Source organism: Stegodyphus dumicola, chromosome 2 (assembly GCF_044657685.1).
Source record: "Stegodyphus dumicola isolate Sdum_Otavi_A_Nest chromosome 2, ASM4465768v1".
Taxonomy (NCBI): domain Eukaryota; kingdom Metazoa; phylum Arthropoda; class Arachnida; order Araneae; family Eresidae; genus Stegodyphus; species Stegodyphus dumicola.
This window is the reverse complement of record NC_140769.1, coordinates 19,043,112-19,065,771: the sequence shown is the minus strand read 5'-3', so window position 1 is coordinate 19,065,771 and position 22,660 is coordinate 19,043,112. Positions and strand designations below refer to the sequence as shown.

At 35.8% G+C, this 22,660-nt stretch overlaps 1 protein-coding gene across 6 annotated transcripts in view; it reads left to right on the top strand.

The window, feature by feature from the left end:
- Nucleotides 1-13,856, top strand: part of LOC118184916 (Fanconi anemia group A protein-like) — a 63,047-nt gene extending 49,191 nt beyond the window's left edge. For 5 of the 6 annotated variants that reach the window (XM_085810493.1, XM_085810492.1, XM_085810491.1 and 2 more), the window contains 3 exons: nt 736-785; nt 3,433-3,509; nt 11,750-13,856. In XM_085810493.1, the coding sequence (XP_085666619.1) occupies nt 736-785; nt 3,433-3,509; nt 11,750-11,802 (180 nt within the window). In that variant the 3' untranslated portion in view covers nt 11,803-13,856. The remainder of the gene's footprint in view (nt 1-735; nt 786-3,432; nt 3,510-11,749) is intronic. The other variant, XM_085810494.1, reaches the window with a different exon arrangement.
- The last annotated feature ends 8,804 nt before the right edge of the window (nt 13,857-22,660 follow it).

The window sequence follows — 22,660 nt, the reverse complement described above, 5'->3', positions numbered from 1 at the left end:
CAGAGTCCTAAATAAATAAACTCCCACATATACTTAAGGCTTTATCTTGGGCCGGCGCTCGATACCATCTGGTGCAGTGTCTATAGGTCATAAATTCTGCTACAAAGCACTTTTTTAAGTTCTAAATTTTCACCTAAACTTCCCAGTGCTTTCCTTAAGTCATAAAAACTTCTCATCCCTTAATTTTGCCGCTCGGTGCTTCCCCAAATTCCAAAAATTTCGTCTTCCCTGAATTCTGCCGTCTGGTGCCACATACATATCTGCCGCTTCTGAGTTTATGGTGAATAACATAGCATTTATTCTTAATTAAAATAGCACTAAATGTAATCTTTTAGCCTATGAGTTTCATTAACAAAATCTATTTTTAGCATATGAGAAGAAATTTTTGTTGAATTTTTCCTTGTCAACATTTCTTAGAGCATTTAAAAATCTATAATCATCGCCAAGCGTAAAAGGTTAAAATACTCTTGTTATTCAATTACTAATATAAAAAAAAAGTTTAGACATCTTTGCATGAGTTATTACTGAAGCTGTCCTATATCGATAAACATGCGGTGATGAAAGTAAAATATAATAAATAATGACTCGCCAGATCGGCGTCAGGGATATAAAATAGGTGAGTGTTTCGGTTTGAGATGTATGCCAAGCAGATTCTGAAATTTTAAATCTCAGACTTCAGTATTTTTCTCTGTTTTTTGTCTAATGTAAGTAGTCACTGTTTTAATGTTTTTCTAGAAACCCCAAATTCCTGATACGAAGGAAAATTTTATAACAGCTCTTTTTCAGTAAGTATTTGCTCATCTTCCTCCACCTCCATGTTACATACATATTTTCCAATTAGTCACTTAGAACAATAGCAACAGTTAGATTTTGTTCGTTTCATTATGCTTGGTTAAAAAACATAGATTTGATTGTAGGTTTTTCATATGAATTAATATTGCAATTAAAAGGAGATGAATGTAAATAAATTTCCACTTTTTCAGTACATAAATGTTTATTTTTTCCTATGACTTTTGTATACTAACTAAAGGTAAACACTAATTCCTCTGTCTAGTGTATTATTTTAAAACTGGCTGTGTTTTCTGCCATCCTGCATTTTGAATATTTAATTAAAATGGTTATGAAACAAAATAGTCTAAAATTATTTATATTAATTGTGTTCTGTTTATTTTAGTTTCCTAGTAATATACACTGAAGTGACAAAAGTCATGGGATACCTCCTAATATTTTGTCGGTCCTCCTTTTGCCCGGCGAAGTGCAGCAACTCGACATGGCATGGACTCAATAAGTCGTTGGAAGTCCCCTGCGGGAATATTGAGCCATGCTGCCTCTATAGACATCCATAATTGTGAAAGTGTTGACGGTGCAGGGTTTCGAGCACGAACTGACCTCTCGATGATGTCCCATAAATGTTTGATGGGATTCATGTCGGGTGATGTAGATGGCAGATCATTCGCTGGAATTGTCCAGAATGTTCTTCTAAGCAATCGCAAACAATTGTGGCCCGGTGACATGGCGCATTGTCATCCATAAAAATCCCATCGTTGTTTGAGTACGTGAAGTCCATGAATGGCTGTAAGTGATCTCCAAGTAGCTGAAGGTATCCATTTCCAGTCAATGATCGGCTCAGTTGCACCAGAAGACCGTGTCCATGCGAGGTAAAAACAGCCCAGACCATTATGGAACCACCACCAGCTTGAACAGTGCCTTGTTGACAACTTGGGTCCATGGCTTTGTGGGGTCTGCGCCACACTCGAACCCTACCATCAGCTCTTACCAACTGAAATCGTGATTTCTGACCAAGCCATGGTTTTCCATTCGGTTAGGGATTAACCGATATGCTCACGAGCCCATGAGAGTCGCTGCAGGCGATGTCGTGCTGTCAGTAAAGACACTCGAGTCGGTCTTCTGCTGGCATAGCCCAAGGAAGACAAATTTCGCCTCACTGTCCTAGCGGACACGTCCCTCGTACGTTCCACATTGATTTCTGTGGTTATTTGACGCGGTGTTGCTTGTCTGTGAACATTGACAACTCTACGCAGACGTCGCTGGTCTTGGTCGTTAAGTGCAGGTCCCTAACGATATCCGAAATGGAATGACCCATGCATCTAGCTCCAACTACCATTCCGCATTCAAAGTCTGTTAATTCTCGTCGTGCGGCGATAATGACGTCAAAGCCTCTTCACATGAATAACTTGAACACAAATGAAAGCCCTGCCAAAACACTTCGCATTTATACATTTTCTACGCGATACTACTGCCATCTGTATATTTGCATATTGCTATCCCATGACTTTTGTCACTTCAGTGTACTTTTCATTTATTTATCACCAGAAATTTGTATTATAGTCAGCATATTACTTTTAAATGATATATATGTGTGTTAATTTATATATCACTTTTATTATCACTGATAAAGGTTACAAGGTTAAACTTAATTAGCTAGCTGGCAGTACTTATTCAGCAATCTATTACTGTGAGGAATTATCATCTTTACAACTAATATAAATCTAACTAAATTTCAGTAACACAGAAAAAGAAAAACTTAAAGGTTTTATTGAAACTACATTATTTAGTACAATTAAAAATTAACAAATATTAGGCATTGTACTTGTCGGATTTCAGGAATTAAAGTATTTAAAACAATAAGATGCAAAATTAAATTTTTCATCTGTTAGCTTGTCTTTAACAATAGGGATACTAACTATGGTTCAAAGCATACAAATTTCTTTTTTTAAGTTACATGTTAGCTAGTTAGGTGGTTGTTTGTGTAAGGATAAACAGCTATATTGGGTTGGTTGTCACAGTACTATCCCTAAACTACAAATCTGCTCACTGTTGCCAAACTGAAAGATAAACTATGGGTACTATGCTGATATTTGCATATACTATTCTGAAGTCATTCTTTGAAAAAAAAAAATCTTTTAGCCTCTAGATTCGCTGGATTTGAAATTTAATATGATTTTTATCCTTCTGTGTCATCTTTTAAAATATTTTTACCTTCCATTTGACAAATTTTGAATGCCTTGGTTTTGAAACTGAAACAATGTAATAAATGTTTTAAAGCACAGTTTTAAAATTATATTTTATCAAAAGCAAAGGCTGCTGTAATTATGCTAAAACTAATTTTTAATTTTCCATTTTTTTTAATCAAGCTTTTTGTCCTATGTGGTTGTTTCAGAATACTTGAAGTTTGTGTTGATTTTCTGTGTAAAATTAATTTTATTATTTTCCTGAATTTCTTTCAAATTTTTTTTATTTTTACTCTCACAAAGTTGGCAGGTGTGTTGTTACTATGAATTATGAATAGTAACTGAAAGCTCTATGCGATTTTTAAATAACGATATTTTCTTCCTTAATTTTATACTTAAGACATATTAATTTGAAGTTAATTTAGAACAGTATAAATGCAGATAAATTTCTCTATCACAGAGCAGGAAAAATTCCAAATTCACTTTTACAAAAGTATGAATTGGCATGCAAAAAGGAGGAAGATTTGTTGCTTGCTGGTAAGTTAAATTGCACTTAAGTTTAATATTAATATTAATATCATTATGTTTTACTTTAAGTAATAATAAAAAATATCCATAGTATCTGTCTGTTTTTTAATTTAGAAATATTAAATGTTTTAATGGTGCTTTTATTAATTAAAGAATAAATGATATTTCTGTAAGATCTGTGCTTATAAAATTAGTTGTGTATTTTCTGCTTAAGAATGTGTGTCAAAGTACGGCTATTTTTAAATGGTTATTTAAACCCTTTGAGTACTGAATTATTTAAAGATCTTTATGCCCAAGGGACAGATTTAATTTGTCACTATATGCATTAATATGTAAAAATAATACATTTTATTTGGAATATACTTAAATCGGTGATATAAATACTTTTTGAAACAGCATTTTAATTACAAATTATAAATAAATATATAAATGAAACAAAATAGAAATATTTATATAAAATCGTAAGATGTCATAAACAAACATCAGGCATTGCTTGCAATAAACGCCCACTGGCGGGGGTGCCGCAAACATCAGCGCCTGCTTCTTAAACTCAGATGACGAGTCAGACTCATCCATCGTAACTTCGCCCAAGTAAGCAGATGACAAGTTTCACTTGTTAAGTACTAGCACGTACAGTTATCTTCCATGTGGCAAATGAACTTATTTGTTTCATTCCCTGGAAGTTTTTTTTTTTTTTTTTTTTATGGAACTATATTGTAATAACAATGGTAATATATGATCAAAAATGTCTGGCTGCAATCGGTAAGTGATGGTTTCTATCGTTGACATTGCAAACAAGTATAAAAGCACAGATGTAAGCTCACAACAGTCAGTGAAGAACTAAAGCACAGAATAGAAAAAAAAAATTTTTTTGTTAAATGACTTGGAACATGTGAAAGGATTAGGTATGACCATTGGGGAAGATCCATACATGAAAATTCTGCAATGTCTCACTATCCTTATTATGACGGTTTCAAAATCGGGGGTCATATGCAGCATGCAAAAACATTGTAGTTATGTATTTGTTGTAAATATGGTGCCAAAAGTTTGCAGATGGTGGTTTGTTGTAAATATGGTGCCAAAAGTTTGCAGATGGTGGTTTGTTATAAATATGGTGCCAAAAGTTATTGAAATAACTAAAACCATAAGCTTTTATCTGCAGATGAGCTTTGAATCATATAGTTTTTTGCATTGCTTGAAGAAACTTAAATAAACTGAGTACAGAGAAATTATTTAGTATAAAAAGATGGTGAAGGTATATCTAGGAGCTGAATTGAAACATTTTTATGGTTTGATAAATAAAATCAAAATTTTCATGACACAAAAATAAATGAATAAATAAAACCTTCCATAAGTTATAAATTATTTAAGGCTAATATATTTTAGATTTAGCATTTCTTGTTTACTTAACCAGGCATTTAAATAGTTTCAATAAAGAGCTGCAAGGTAAGAATACACTTATTAGCATGTATACTTGCATTAAACCTTTTAAAGTTAAACTGAAACTACAGGAAACACAACTTGAATCAAAATATTTCTTATATTTACTAAATCTTAAAACCTTTTCTGTTATTTGAAATGAAAAATCTCAAAAAAAATGAAGGGAAAAAATATGACAAGAATGTGAAGAAAGCTGTATTGACTTTAATTATGATTTGGTCTATTTTCGTTACCATTAAAATGAGCATGTTATAATGCACCAGAAAATTTACAGATACATCTAGTTAATTTATCAGTTTGTTACAAATATTATTCAAATATACAAATTTTATTTACAGACTTTATTACTTTGAATATATAGATTTGATTAATTTTTATTTGTACTTGTCAAAAAAATGCCCTGAGTTAAAAAAAAATTGTGTAATAAGCTTAATCAGTTTACTTGGGAGCACATTTATATCTGAATATTTTTATTTAACAGTTGAAAGTTGATAAGTCTGAGAAAAGAACCCAATTGACCATTGAGCATCTACAATCTGTGATGAATAAAATTTCTAATTATTTTTTTCCGAGGCTAACTTTATCAGAATAGACATGCCATCAAGTGTCAAGGTTTTAGTAAGAATTAAAGTTTATAATTGTTTACTTAAAATCATATGTACTTCTGTGAATCATAATTAAGTACATAATTTAACTTCCAAAAACATTGTTATAGTAAGAACATAAAAAAGGAAAAATAGTCATGGATAAACTACAGGTGACTATCGCAATATTATTTCATAAAAGACATTCCAACTTAACTTCGCAAAGAGCTTTTTGGGGTTGAGGGTGTAAAATGAAAATTGTTGCTATGTGGATGAACCCATTTTGGGGTGGCAGTTTCCACATGAAACATCATTTTATAAGGGTTAGTCGTTATAGGGAGTTAATGAAAAATAATGAGATTTTGAATTACCATATGGAATTAAATTGAGGAGGGAAGTAGTTTTGTATCCCCCTAAACTTTTGAATGAAAATATTAACAAAATAATCATCATGGTGACATTAATAAGGAAGAATTCTTAATTAAGGGAGAAATATTTCAGAATTTTGCTTCAATTACTGCTAGGGAAAATGAATCAGGTAAGTAGAAGAGTGGCCTCTTGAATTTTTAAAGTTTATTCTAAAATACTGTCTTTAGAACAAAGTTCTAAATATTATACTACTGCTTCAAACTTTTCTCAAAATTGCTGGGAAAAAATTGTTGCTAATTGTGAAAAGAGCTTTTTAAATAAAAATTGTTTAAGAAAAGTTCAAGATATACAAATCTTAATTTGCCTTCAGGAACTTTTTCTATACTGTGTATATAAACACTCTCTGAAGCAATCAAGTAGATCTCTACAATGTCATTGATGATTTTGCAAATGAAAACCGAGCAAAATAATAATATAATTATAAAATATTGGTAATATCTTCAAAAATAAATATAGGTTTTAATTTATTTATCTATATGTCATTTTTTTCGTTATTTATTTGTGTATAAAAAGAGCAGCAAATTCAGGGATTACAATGGGTGGCAAAAGTGGCTTGCTACTCCATTCAGGGTTGCCACGCTACCTGGAAAACCGGGAGAACCGGGAAAAGTCAGGGAATTCGAAAATTGACCAAAATATTCAGGGAAAAGTCAGGGAATTTAAGTATTTTTGTCAAAATCTGGAAAAGTCAGGGAAGTTCATACAACGATCCCGCCAAAAAAAGCGATTTTTGCTCCGACGTCGGAAGAGATAACTTTTTTGGCGAATTATGTATCACGTGAGCGTCATTCGGGTAGCTGGCATAGAGCCAATTATCGCAGCTCCAATTTGATTGTCTTTTAGAAAGGCAAAGCAAGTTTCTCGCAACTTTTGGTTTCCAGTATTCTTGAGAATCGCATGTGCAGTGCATGAACTAAAGAAAGTACTTTTTCTCGTATAAAACAAAATGGGTTTAATCCTAGTATACGGTACCATGGAGGTTAGAATCAAAGAATATGTATTGTAAAGAAGCAAAACCTCTCTGCAACAGACGTGGCTCCGTTCCATCATAGAGGGAAACAGCTGTGCATGTCTGATATATCTGTTGCCAAAGCTCGAAACCGGTGTCGAAGTTCGAAGGTCACGTTATCAAGAGTTCATAAAATGAATATCGTTTAAAATTTCTTTAACGACTTGCGCTAAAAAGACATGCCACGCACGTCGAGATGCTTTTGCCTCAAACCGTGAGCGATGTGAACACCACGTCGATAAGCATTTATCGCAAAAATGAAAATAACGTGGTGCACACGTCGCCTAACAACGAAATTGTTTATTTCTCGAGTTACAGCTCTGGATTGCACTCGCAGATGCGGAGCGGCGTAAATGAGACACTTTACCGCTTGTTATATTGTAGCGCACGGCACCGCAACCGTGAAGTTTAGTCTTAGCGCAAGTGGTTAAACTCTAAAGGAAAAGAAAATATTTTTTGGCGCAAGTAAATTAATTCATGGATTAGTTATTTTCAGGGGGAAAAAAACTACGAAAATCCGTTTTTAAAATTATTGCGTGGATTTTTCTCAATAATTTTAAAAACGGATTTTCGTAGTTTTCTTTTTGTCAAAGAGCGTTTCTTCTTAACACGTGTTTCTCAATTTCCTGTACACATCGCGGAGAGGGAAATTCTGGCCGCCAGGTTCCGTCGCCAAATCCCTTGGCAAATTTTTCCTCCGCATTCTAACGGCGTAATAGCATTTTACTTGTATGGAACCTTTTCTTCTTTACATAGACGTTCTTTGGTTAGAATAATAATGAGATTTGGCGACATCATGATGCGCAGTAAACGGGTCATTTTGGTCTTGGCGACAATTTTCAAAATCGTGCCAAAGCCTTACCGTATACTAGAATTTTACCGCAAAATCTTTTTAATCTTTTTTTTTTTTTTTCCTTTTTAATAAATACCTTGCCATTTTGCAGTAAAATAAAAAAAAATAGTAATCAGTCATCTAGGCTAGCCATGTAATATAACTATATTCGCTAAAATATCGTTGATTATTCTAATTTAATTTTTAAGTAATTATTTTTATGTTATTCATATAATTTAATGTTGCTTCTTCCCTCTAAATTTATTTATTATTAGTAAATAATATTTCCAAATTTCAGGAAATTTTCTCTGGCATAATCCAGAAATTAATTATAGCAGTATGATGACATACCATCACGAAATTTAATGCACATATTTTTTCATTATGTATGCTGCGAAATAAGTATAAAATACCTCAATTTATTAAAATAGATTTCTTTCTTCCGTTTAGCTGCAGAATGTCTGCAAAAAAAAAAAAAAAAAAAAAAAAAAAAAGCCTTATTTTGTTCCAGATTGGGAAGATTCTAATCTCAATCTTCAGTGGAGAAAACAACAACTATTATAATTATATTTGTGTTTTCAAGTGTTAAGGTGCTTTTTAAGAACATACCTCACACAAATTAAATTTACCTAAAATCTAACCTAACTATTTAGCATTGCGTTGTGATTTATAAGGACCGGATTAGTCTTGTGTTGAACTGCTGATGATCATGAGTAATAATTAAATAAAACATACATTTGTTATCCAATGTATATATCTTAAATTTTATTAAGTAGAAAACTAAACAAAATTATCAAACAACGTATACCAAGAATAATTAAGAATAAATGTCCTCTGGAATTTATTGAATAATTAAGTGAATTTGCTACACAATACAAGTAATACCATAATTAATTTACCTCTTAGCACAGCCAACGTACATTACACGGATAGACTGGAATTTTCTTGAAACACACCTGGAAAACCTGGAAAAGTCAGGGAATTTCATTCTCCTGTTTGAGTGGCAACCCTGTCCATTGTCTTACTGTGATATATAACATAATGGCATTGGAGCTTAGAGCAGTTACATTTGTTATAAAATAGGAAATCTGACTGGGGTATATGGCAATCTTGTGGGCACATGTGCATGTAAAGAATGCAGGTGAGCAGTGTCTAACTCTGATTGTGGAATGTGATGATTTGAGACTGTCTTCCGATTCTTGTGCAGGAGGTTATTCACGTTAGGGCCAATCTCAATATCTTATATAATTCCACCACATTCACATTATGACAGCCTATTCCTGCTTCAATATAATCATTCACTAATTCACAAGATACATGCCATACCAAGCTGGTGTGCTAACATGAATACTGAAGCTTCAGGATAAACTGCAGATCTGCTTATCACAATTCCATAAAACACCTACAATAACTATAAACTATAAAGTGATAAACTACAAAGTTGGCTACAAGTGAGACCTTACTGACCTATATCAGTGACAAAAATGATGACTGCTATTTTTATAGAATGATGAGTTTCGTCAAAGGATTTTTCTTTACAGATTTTAAATAATTTTTGCCACAACACATTTTAAATAATTTTTACTACAATAGATCTAGATAATTTTTTGATATTTGATATTAACTTGGAAAGCTACTTAAAAATACTTAAGGTTTTCTAATAATTCATAGCTTTAATTAAATTTCTTTCCCTTGGAGATGATATATAAATACCTTTTTTAATGATAAATTTTTGATTTATTATTTAGCAGCTTTAGCGTAAGTTGTAGGCATTTTAAATTACTCATAATTATTTTTACTTATGTTGTGTGTATGTGATATACAGGGTGATTTGCTACCCTACCGATAAATTTGCAGAGTGTCTAGGAGATACAGAGACTACTCAGAATAACATAGAATTGCAGGGTCGCAAATCCTATATGATTCTGTGTCATCTCTGTACCCCCTACGCAACCTGCAAGTTTGTCAGTCAGAATCACACTGTATATATAATCTGTAATATCTCAGTGATTGGGTGATAGCTGCAACAGATTTGGGCTCGTAGCATTGTAACAACTTGACAAGGGCTTCTCCACAGACAAATGTGACTGAAGACAAGACATAATTTATGGCAGATTCTTGATACAGACTATTAACTAATTCTTGATGCAGATTCATTTTCACACATCATCATGTGCGTAATATGCATCTGGAAATTTTTGGAAGCTTATATTTTCAGAACAGTGGACGGTAGACAACATTGAGATGAGTGGCACATGGTAGTAGGAGTAAGGTAAAGTGGAAAGGAAGTATGCATTCAGCAGCAGCTAGAGATGCAGAACTGGCTTTGTTGAAATTTTTATCTGTGATTGGATAAAAGATATCCTCATTGCTACATGTTATATATGATGGCATGCTGTGGATTACTTTTGAAATAATGCACTTTAGATTCATATATTATAAACAGTTAGTAGTTTTAGGACAGAAAGGGAAAGTAGCCGTATTAAAATGAGGAATACAAGGGACTATTGCCGAATTAAAATTAGTAGTTTTCATACATACATAAATACAAAGCAGTTCAAAATCTAAACCAGTTGCACGTTTATAGTAGCACCAGGTAGTGGTAATAATACAAAATAAACTAACATATTTAAAATCTGTCCTCTTTTAGCTGAGAACATATAATATACAAAAATGAAATCCATAACCACAGTGGTAAACAGCATGAAAGGTGGAAAAAAAAAAAAAGCTAAAACCAAAAATGAAAAAGAAAAAAATAATTTACATCTTTTGTTCCATTTACCAGGGGGTTGGTGCAACGAAAGAAGTAAATACATCAGCCTGTTTCTGAAGTAACAAAGACACAAATTAAAAATTAGAGTTTAATACTTGAGATAGTCTAGAAAATTAATCAAAGTAATATGTGTCTTTGTCAGTCCAGCTCTTATAAGCACTAGTAAGTAGTGCAAAAAATTTCAAAATTAATGTATCAAAACGATAAACACACTTAAAAAAGCTTAAAAGGTGTGTTCCCCCCCCCAGACTGAGTCAAAAAACAAAACATGTAAATGCAATCAGTCCAACACATGAAAAAATAATGTATGAAATTTGAAAACATACAGGCCATAGTAAAAAATTGCAAAATTATGGCATTAAAACTATAAACAAATTTTAAAAAGCATTTAATTTAAAAATTTTAAAATGTAATAAAAATTATTTTCTTACTGAGTAGACTAAGTCAAAATGTAGATATTATACCTACCTCATACCTTATGTAACTTTAGCAACCTTATAACCATCCTCTCCATCTGTTAGTGAGCTATTGCTCATTCATTTCTTTAGAAGCCTGTTTTATTTTTATTACCTTTCTCTGTGTAATTCCCTTCAAACATAAATAATGTTGTTGTATGTTATTATAATATAGTATAAAAATCGAACACTTTTTCAATCCAGCATAATTTTAAGCTGCTCAGTTTTATTTTGGAATACCAAAATTTTAATATTTATTAAGAATGAGAAACTGTTATAAATTCCTTTTGAAAAATAAATAGTGCTCCCTTTCAAAATATGAAATTTCTTTTCAAGTACCCTGCCTGCTTTTATTGACTGGCTTTGAGGCATATTTATCTTGCAAGTCTTTTCTTTGCTTTCACCACAATGAGTAGTCATTTTATTGCATTTTGTAGTAAATGCTTAAAGTTATTCAGTTACTGATACTTAGTCTTCTGATTAATAATGCATCTTGTTTGGTCGAGGAAATCGTTCAGTCTGGTCATAGAAAATCAGGTAAATTAAACCTGAAAACCATGATTTAAATTTTTGGGCTATTGCAGTATCATAAATTTATGTTGGGAATGATAAATAAATATATTGTATTTATTAGATTATTTTTATATCAGTTGTATTTTCTTTTCAAAAAGTTTTTGTGTCTGCTATGTATATTTAACATATAATTAAATAAAAACATTTTTTTCAGATATTAATATGGCTGGTAACTTCATTGAAATTTTAGAGGATGATGACAGCTGACATAATTTTGTATCAGCTATATTAATTAAAAAAAAGACCTACACTATATATTTGATTGCTGACTGTTTCTTAGGAAATTTTTTAATGAATATTCACATAAAAATATAAAACATTTTTAGTTATGGAAAATTCCTATGACCTTAAAATATTCTAAATGTTTGATGTAGCAATTAAAAGAAAATAAATTGAGAAATACATAATGCAAATGTTGTTATAAAATTGAAATTGAGTACTCTGGATAAGAAAAGAGGCAATATATCCACTTCTGCATCCAACTTGCACTCTTAACATAACTTAAAAAATATTATAAGTTAAGACAGAGTTTTATTTATAGTTACGAAAACCAGCATTGACATACTCTTGTAATACATCAGTCAACATATCATTCATCCTAAATTTTAAAGATGGTAATGTTTCTTATTTTGTTTTTATGAAAATTTAATCGAGAGAAATACAATTAAATGGCTTCTGTACTTTAACACTGTTGACTATTAAAATTGCCACACAATGAGGGCAGCATGCAGCACATGTCAAATTTGCATGAAAGGTAATACATGCAAGATATCAAAGTGTTTAGCTTTCCAGTATATGTGCACAAAGCAAGTGCAAGTAACATTATCTACAGACAGCTGGTTTATTATTTTAAAATTGCATTTGAACATTGGTTGTTTGTGTAATAGTTTCGTTATTCCTCATGTAAGAAGGAAAAACTCCTACCAACATGTGTTGGAATTCGACTGCAGGATCGTGGATTCTCAGGACTGTGGTTTATCATTCCACAGCATTGCTGCTTGTGTTGGTCAGAACATATGACCTTCAGCCAAGTATGGAACCTATGGATCCAGGAGAATCATGCAGAACATCATAGTGAATCTCAGTATTCCTGGGCTACTGACACCAAACAGGACATACATACTGCCCTCTCAGCCTTGCAAGATCATACAGCTATATTGCATGCCGTGAGTCAGGAACATGGCTGAGGTGCAGGCCAACAAATGTCTACAAGAACAGCATGAAGATGTCTGCAGCACTAGGACCGTTGTTGTAGCTCCTCTTGATGCCTCTGCAGAGACAGACACATCTACAGTGGTTCGGCGAGTAACCACAGTGGAGAGAAGAGTTGCATCACATAATCTTTTCTGATGAATCTCGGTTCTATATGCAGCATTGTGATGGATGTATCCATGTGTGGCAGCATCAAGAAAAATAAATGTTGCTAGGTTGCATTCATCATCATCATCATCATACTGGCCCAGAGCCTCTCATGCTGGTATGCAGGGTCATTAGCTGCACGTCCAGTTGCTCTTATTTGCATCTGAGTTATCTTTCATAGCCATCCCGGTCATCTCTTACAGCCTGTAATGTGGACAGTGGCCGTTATATTTCCGACATTTAAGGCCAGTTTGATGCCATCTTTCAACAAGATAATGCTCAACTGCATGTTGCCTGTTTTGCACTGAGAGTGTTCGACAGTTGCCCTAGCCAGCATATTCTCCAGATCTCTTGCTTATTGAGAGTATCTGGTATGGGCACCCACCACTAACTAGTCACTATGATTCATGAACATTGGCAGAGAGTTTAAGCCATATGGAGTGAAGTGCCCATATTTGTCGTCCAAGATCAGTTCAACTCAATGCCCAACCATTGTTGCAGCCAGAGGTAGAACCTTTATATTATCAATCATAAATGTTACTGTACTTTGTAGCTAAACTTTTAACTGCAAGTACCAAGCGATTTTTCTCTATATCTCATCTCTGTTTCTTTGATTTTAATTAGTTTTGCTCGCAGAAGCCAAACTAAGATCAAGAATATAGTTCTTTCATGCTGCCATTTCTTGTTTAAATTGGGGAAAAAGAAGAAAGAAAGAAAATCCTTTTTGGTTGTTTTTATGATAATAGCTAAAACAGATCTGGCTTCACCTCTTCTGTCTTCAAGGAGGCTTCAAAAGGAGATTTACCTGACATTAAATTTATTTTCTGAGCTTGAATTTCAGAACTTTTATTATTCTCTTTCTTTATGAACATTTAGTTGAATAAAACAAATTCCATATCTTCTGTACTATTTTGTCTTCTAAAAATGATACGTCAATAGGCTTACTACATTACTGCATTTTCGTTAACATAATGTACATGCTTCACTGGTGGCATTGCTTAACCTTGTTTTTTCAGCCAACACCTCATTATGATATCCTGCAATGATAAATACAGTACCTGTTGGATTTCAAAACAATGTAGTTTGTATTTTGTATTTACTTTACTTTAGTTCTATACTTATAATTTTACAATACTTATTACTTTTACTTTTTGGCCATTAATAATTGTTGTTAGTTTGGTTTCATGAGAGTGGCAGCAGGGCAATTCGCGGAATTAGGTAAACATGTTTTTGTAGTTAGTTAGGCTTATTGAACATTATTTGTATGTTATATACCTGAGTGATGTTTTATTAAATAAATGAATACTTTAGAATATAGTAGTCTCTTTAGAGTCCTTCATACGCTGGTAGTGTAATAGTTTGACGCGTAAGCTAACAGTACCATGTCATGATGGTCTCACATAAAAATATTTGCGTGTATGTTAAATTTAGTAAATTACCATTTCTTAGGGAAAAAAATGTATGGAAATGGAAATAATACTTTCTGGATTCTTTAGAGGAATATAAAAGTTAATATCATTTTATTATACAACACTTTATAATGAGTTGAAAATGGTGTGCTATTTCTGACCAGTGGTTCCCCTTTAGAGTATTTTGAATTTGTAATGTTTATTAAAATCATCCTATATATCGCAATATAGTGGCTAATGTTAAGCGTTATAAATCTTTTATTATACACTTTAACAAGCTGTAGACCATTATTCTATAAAATAACTAGTGTGGAATTAGAACTTCTAAAATTTTAGTAATCTTTGCTTTCATGAATTCAAACCAAACTCTAGATAAACTGACTTAAGTTATCGCTTATTCCAGATGAATGTTCCTCAGTTTCAGAAAAAAAGAAAATTGTCATTGGGCTGCATGGGGTTTGACTCCGGATTTCCCACTTAAACTTTTGCAGCCATTCTGGAGTTTGGCGAGCAGTATGGGGCCGGACATTGCCATGTAGGAGGATGACACCATCATTCAACATGCCAGAGCACTTATGTCGGATGCCTTCACATAGCTTGTCTAAATGGTACCATAACGATTAGCAGTAACAGTAAGCTATCTTCCAGATACTCGATCAGGATAATGAATCACGGCTCTCACCTCCATGTGACGCCATTTTTCTAAACATTTTGCCATTGCAGTCTCTCTGACACGTCTGCAGACTTACTCTACCTCCCCACAGTGCTGCTAGACAACTAGTGCCATCTGCCTACACTCTGAGGATGAAGTATTCCCTTTACAATAATTATTTTTCAAATGCTGATTCTTGTAACCTTTTTTTCTGGGGGGGGGGAGGGAAAGGGATCTGCCTACGTATTTCAACTCTACCATCTGACCAAAATCCTAAATGTTAATAACTTTGATGCACTAAAACTCAAGAGCACCTTAAATTCAAAAGTATTCCTAATGTGATAAGAAATACAGCTCATTAAACTTGATTGGAGAGACTAACTTTTAATTACCTTCATGCTAACTTTTACTTATTTCATCTTACCCTGCGAGCTTGCGCTACTAAACACTTCAGACTCCAGTTTGGCCCTATCCTGCACCATGGGGAATGTTTTCGCTAAGCCAGCTTTAAATACTTCAAATTTCTACTTCTCAATGCCTGGTTCATCCAAGATGCATTTGTACCAGCTCAGTGCTTATCTTCACAGTGCTTCGGTTGCTATGATGTTTTGTGCTTTCTCAACTGTAAAGCAAGAAATGCGAGTCCCGTTGTCCCCAAAATGTAATTTTTTTATCCCTGGTTTTTTACTTTTGTTCGAACGGCACAATAAAATTTGGTAAACTTCTTTGTGATCATGAACTAGCATAAAACTCTAGATAAACTGACAGCAAATTATTCCCAAGTCTAAAATAGCAACTGAAATTTGAAGAGGGTATAAAAGACTCTTTCTTTGAAAATAAAAAAGAACAGAAGCCACACCTGCTGCTACAACTCAGCCAACACTTATGGTAGTATTTTTTAAATAACAGTTAAATGTAAAATTAAATTCAAATAAGCTAGTCAAATAGATCAAATTAAGGCAAAGTTGGTCACAAACTAACCAACGTGGATATTCAAATATAGTCAATTATAATGCAAGGTCGCAGATTACAAATTTTATCTGAGCTACATAGTAACATGGCTTATCAAGACAGAACACGCTCCATCTTAGAATATAAAAATAATCTTAATGTAAGCGAACTAATTTGCATTCTGGCGGGAAAACAGAAGGAAGACGTGACAGTAAAGTTTTAAATCATAATAACTAGTTCATTAAAATAATAAATACCCTATAAACTTACTACACACTTTAACTTGTTTAGCTATTTCATGAAGTAACTATCTGTTCTATGAAATAACGAATTTCATACTTTAATGGTAACATATACACTCTTAGACGACAAAAAAAAAAAAAAAAGATGCACCACGTCGCACCGAGAAGATGTAAAGCAAATTGGTTTGCATACAGATTTCGTCGGAAAATGCAAAATTTTACATTTTGGCTGCCAATGAATGAACGGTTATCGTTACAGCGCATCTGATCTGCCCAACTGGCAGGATATTTAAGAGGAGAAATTACGATTCCAGGTAATAAATTTACGAATTTCATTCCATGTACTCTGGTAGACAGTAACTATGCCTCGCATATAGTTGCACGAACAATATGAGCAGATGTCAGAATTTGAGAGAGGTCTTGTAGTTAGGCTCAAAGAAGCCATATGGTCTTATCGGCGAATAGCTTGACATTTGAGCAGGAATGCTGCCACTATTAGTTGATGTTGGCAGGAATGGGTGAACCATGGCTGCACACAGCGTCAAGAAGGAAGCGATAGAGCTAGAGAAACGACAGAACGTGAAGATAGAGCAATCGTCAGATCGGCACTCACAGCCCCAGATGCATCATTATCATCGACTGTACGTGCAACTAGTGCTTCAGTGACCGCAAGAACCATTCATAGACAGAAAGTGGGCTGAACTCACGGCGTTCCTTGCGCCGACTATCATTGACCTCTGTACAACGTAAAGCCCGTTTGCAGTGGTGTCGGGCTCATTCGCAATGGAATGTCACTGACTGGAGTAGAATAGTCTTCAGTGATGAGTCCCGCTTTGAACTGAGCCCCGACTAGCGAAGGTGAGTCTCGACAGCGGTGTGATACCAACCTGACTGTCTTCTGGCAGGCCGACAACCAGGAGTGATGGTCTGGAGTGCATTTCATTTCATAGTACGACTTCTTTAATTGTCATCTGTCGCAACCTTATGGCAGAGCGATACATCGACGAAGTTCTAAGGCCCGTTGTGTTGCCCTTCATGTCATGCCACCCTGTGCTTACATTTCAGCAAGATAATGCCCGCCTCCACACTGCACATGTTTCTGCTGCTTGCCTTAGTGCTTGCCGAACATTACCTTGGCCAGCAAGGTCGCTGGATCTCTCTCCTATTGAGCACGTTTGGAGCATTATGGGCAGGACCCTCCAACCAGCTCGCGATGTTGATCTAACGCGCCAGGTGGACAGAATTTGGCACGATATCATTCAGGAGGACATCCGCAACCCCTATCAATTGATGCCAGGCCAAATAACTGCTTGCATAAGGTCCAGCGATGGACAAACGCGTTACTGACTTTTTCCCTTTGTGAAGCTCTATCACTTCAATAAATCATCCAATTTTTCTCAAACTGTAATCATTTGTTTTTGTGTACATGTACATCACTTCTACCGATTTTCGTCCCATTCGGATAACTCCTTCTTCGTGCTTTTTTTTTTTTTCCCCTTATCTAAGAGTGTATTTCATGGTACCATTATATATATATATATATATACAGATATACAGCGATACCAAACTAAAATATGCTGGGCACCGTCTGTATTTGCTCAACGAGTCTCTTCCTACTTGGACTTTAAGTGAGGGATAATGTAAGGAATTATCACATTCCCCCAATGCTTGCCACGCCCAGCTAGCTACAGGTAAGACCCGTAATTCGAATTTCGGGAAGGAGGTAATTCATTTCTTATAATTTGCTGGTTTGAAATGTCTTAATGGTCTCTACATCTTTCACACTCTATGGCATCTTAAAAACGTAGAAATACGTAAAGGTTTTTAAATATTTTTAATTGATAGAAAGCCGCACGATTATGAATGTTGCAAGCTTAATTATAATTCACCGAAAACGAGAGGAAGCAAGTCTGACTGAACATGTAGAGATATGTTTAGGTCCTATTTATTGCATGGGACTGTTTATTAAATTTCGTCACGAAATTCGAAAACAGACTGGCAAAGTTTAAAAACTTGGATATCACTGCAAGTATTGACCTTTGGTCTTGCTTTCAGAATTGTAGAATAATAGTGTTACGAATTTTATATACATGTAAACAGTTTTAGTGAAATTGTATGTAAAATTGTAGTACAGAAGCTATCGTGATGTACATTCAGTGCGCCCTTTGAGGCAAATACTTATACAGTGACAGATGCATATGGTGCGATACACATTGGACATACACATAAAATAAAATATGCTGTAATAAATACATGTAATGCAATGCTGAAACAAAATACACAGATGGACAAAACGCATGCGCTTAAGATACAAAACACGATACACCGACACTTAAATTACTATACGCAGTCCACATATGTAATAAACAGAGATATTAACATGCATGACATATATCATGTCTAAGAAATTTTAACATTTGATGCGCTAGGTCATTTATACAAGTTTGTTGCACAGTTAGCACAGGCACTATGTGTACTGCGGTTGAGGGTTTCTGTGGAGAACGGCGATGGGCATTGATCATGGCATCTGCTTAAGTCGGGTGACAGACGTCTTGACCCTGTGGCTAGATAGTTAATCATTTGGCAAATTTTATTCACCGCTGCATGGTTTTTAACCGTGAAACGAAGAAAGGCGTCGAGATTGGTGGTAGGCTGTGCAAGGTGCATGGCCGAGGTAAGAGGGCATGCGAACAGGTAGTGGTTAGGGTTGCCTTCTTGTCCGCATACGCAGATGTCTATGGTGGAGATTCCACGCCTGTGGTAGTAAGTGGAAAAGAGCCCATATCCTGTTAGAAATCTGGTAAGCAGCGGTATGGAGCAGAGTCGGCTAGTTGAGACTTTTAGTAGAAAAATGTGAGCCATTACAACCTGGCAAGCTGTCCCAGTCGCGTTGCCAGGCTGTAATGGCTTCTCGTGTGAGCTGTGACTTGAGGTAGGAGGATGCAGCTGGTAGGTTCACTTCTGTGGCCTCATGGTTGGCGGCTGCCTCGTTGGCTAGGGCATTTGCAGCTGCATTGCCAGCAAGGCCGCATGGGCCTTCACCCATATGAGTTTCCTGGGTTGGAACGGTGCTGGTGCAGTAGACTTTGAATGTCTTTGATGATTGGTGATGTATGTCTGTGATTTTTTATGGCATGTAGTGTTGACTGGCTGTCAGTGCAGATTATGGGTGAGCGGTAGTTGAAGTGTGCAGCGTGTGCTATGGCCTTCAAGATGGCAAGTGCCTCAGCTTGGAAGATGCTGTTATGTGGTTGGAGATGGCCCTTCCAGCTTGTGATGACTTCATTATGGCGGGTAAGAAGGAAGGCGCTGCCGACTCCTGCGTCTTGCTTAGAGCCGTCCGTATAGTAGACAGGATGAGCGCTTGTGATATTTGGAGAGGGAGTTTTTGGAATGCTGATGATGACTCCTTTTCCTTTGACACCTGGATGTTGTCTACTGTGATGCTTTAGGTGTTCATAGGAGGTGGGGCTGAAGATGTGTCCATTAAAGGTGGAATCTTGTCTGAGTTGTAGTATCCTGGTGGTCGCTGCTTCCTGCGTGGCTCTGTGATAAAGGGGAGGGATGCCGGCTAGTGCTAGTGCTGCGGATGTTGCAGTGGTTCGAAAACCTTTGCATATCATAAGCGCGAAAGGGCGCTGGATAGTGAGTAGCTGTTTTTGCTTTCTGCCCTGCATTGGATTTGCCCAGATTGTTGCGGCATACAAGCAGATACGTTCTATGACGGTTGTGTACAAGATTTTGTTGATGTGGGGATTCTGACTCCAGTTGATTCCTTGGGAAAGTTTGGTTTTTCTGGCTATTGTGTTTGTTTTGCTCCGTATGTAGTGAAGATGGGGGATCCACGTCAGGCCTCGATCCCAGATGATCCCGAGGTATTTGAGCTCAGAAACGATCTTGATATTGGTTTGCTGTAGCTTGATACATGCTTTCAGTGTTGGGCTGATGCCTGGCTTTGGGATAACTAGTGCTGCAGATTTATCGATGGTGAGTTTGGTGCATAAGATGTTTTCCTGTCCTGTCCTGCATAAGGTGTTGAAAATTTCATATGCGGCTTTACCTCTTTCTTCTAACTCATCTCGCGTACGTCTTTGGATGATGATAGCCCCGTCATCCGCGTAGGCATAGGGCGGGCATGCATGGGTGAGGACTGTGTTGAACGTAAGGCTCCAGAGGAGAGGGCCGGCACATGAGCCTTGTGGGCAGCCTCTCTCCTGGACCTTGACTGTAATGCCTTGGTTGTGTGGCACTATCAGTCTGCGATTGCTTAGGTAGTCGCTGAAGATATTGAAGAGATTTTGTGGACAGCGAGCTGATCTGAGGGCCTGTATAATGGCAGGCCACCAGAGTGTATCGAAGGCGCTGCGCAGATCTAGAGAAATAAGGCAGTGTGAAGTTGTTTCCTGTTACTGTGGATGAGGCGGCGAATTTCTTCAAGTGCGTGGACAGTGGATCTTCCTGGTCTGAAGCCGTATTGCTTACTACTGAGGATGTTATTACATTCAAGGTGGTGACTGAGGCGCTAGACTAACAAGTTTTCATAAATTTTGCCGATGCTTGGGAGCAGGCATATGGGTTTTAAGGAACGGGGTCTTGTGGTTCTTTATTCATTTTGGCAAAAAAGACAACATGACCTGTTTTGAAGGCAGTTGGAAAGATTTGAAGTTTAAATAGGCTATTGAACAGATGCAAGAAGAAGGCAGGCTGTGCAGCGAAGGCTGTTTTGAGAATATTGTAGTCCAGGCCGTCAGTACCTGGCGCTTTCTTTGTTGGGGGGATTCTAAAGATTTCTGAGATTTCTTGCATACTGATGTCATTTGTCGTGTCAGGGCAGGTGGTGTCCTGTCTGATGCTGCGTTGTTCAGCTGTGTCTGTGGTTGGGTCATCGGAAGAAAAAATCGCATCCATCGTGATGGTGGCCGTGGCGGACGTAACGTTATTGTCCTGTGAGCCTGCGGCTTGTTGAAGATTAAGTTGATGTGGGCGGAAGACTTTATTGGTGGAGATTTTGTGCAGGATGTCAAAGGGGTTTGCATTTGTGGTGCACAAGCGTTTCCAGCTGGTAGTTTTAGCGGTAAGGATATTTCTTTTGTAAGATGCTCTCTCCATTCTGTAGAGGGCTAGATAATCTGCCTTTTCTTCATCTCCTATGACTTTGTTGATCTTGCGTCGTAAAGCGCGGCATTTTTGCCGTTATGTTCATATGTGCCGTTATGTTGGTCCACCATGTGATCCCATCGAGTTTTTTAGCAGTGCGCATGGGAAGGACTACGTCGCAGCAGCTTTGGATTTCTTTTGCTATGCCAGTTGTGAAATTGTCAAGGTCCTCAGCGTTATTACAGTTGCGAATTGTTGGGATGATGTCTGTGATGAGGGTCTTGAGTTGATTCTTGAGCCTGTTTATTTTACTGCCTGGGAGTCTGTATCTTTTGAGTATGGGGATAGTTGCATTGTGTGTCAGCTGGAAGTGTATGAACTCGTGGTTTGACAGACTTTCTGTGTCTACCACAAGATTTTCTTTAATAACGATGAAAGTAATTCTCTCTTATGTGAAAATCTTTGACACAATAAATGCCACGCTATTTCGAAATTCCTGTCACAAATAGTTAAAGCTTGAACAATCCGCAAAGCATCTCCTTTTAAAGAACCCTTTAAATATTGTAGCTTTTGTGCACCTGATAAACGGTCATTATCCACTATCGCCGTTTTAAATAAATCAAAAAATGATAACCATTCTTCAGTACTGCCACTAAATACAGGAACAGTTAGCTTAGGTAAGCGTATACTCGCTATTTCACAAGATTTAGTTTCCACACTAATGTCTTTAACATTCTTAACTCTGGTTAGCATTAAAATTAACTCGTCAACAGTATCTTGTATGACCTGTTGTTCTTCTATAAATACATCAATATCTTTTTCTTCACACACTACAAATATGTTACTAAAAATATCCGAAAGTTCTATCATTAAATCATTTAATCTAGATTTAAAAAGTTCCAACTGATCAACATCAGCAGAATCGTAAGTCACTGTAATTTTCTCTTTCAGTTTACTTAACTTAGCTTTAGCTACACGCTTTTTAGTCTTAAGCGTTGTAAATTCCATTATCTAATAAGAAAGATAAAAAAAACACACTGACTCACCAAATTTACTGTGACTCCGTAGCCGACGGACCATAAAACATGTACGTTCCGTTGTTTAAATATAGTGCACTGTGAATTGACTTGATATTACTTCAGTATAGAACCCAGAAAACCTCAGACTCATAACGTTGACCGAAACTTCTTCATTGACTTTCAAAGAGTAAGTTAGTTGAGGAACGGCGAAGACCACACAAACTCCGACTTCAGTAGCGGCTTACCAAACACAAACTCAGAAGAACCTCTGCCTAGTTGAAACTCCAGTAATTCACAGCAACCTCGAAGCTCTAACCGCGAGCTTTAAAAACCTAA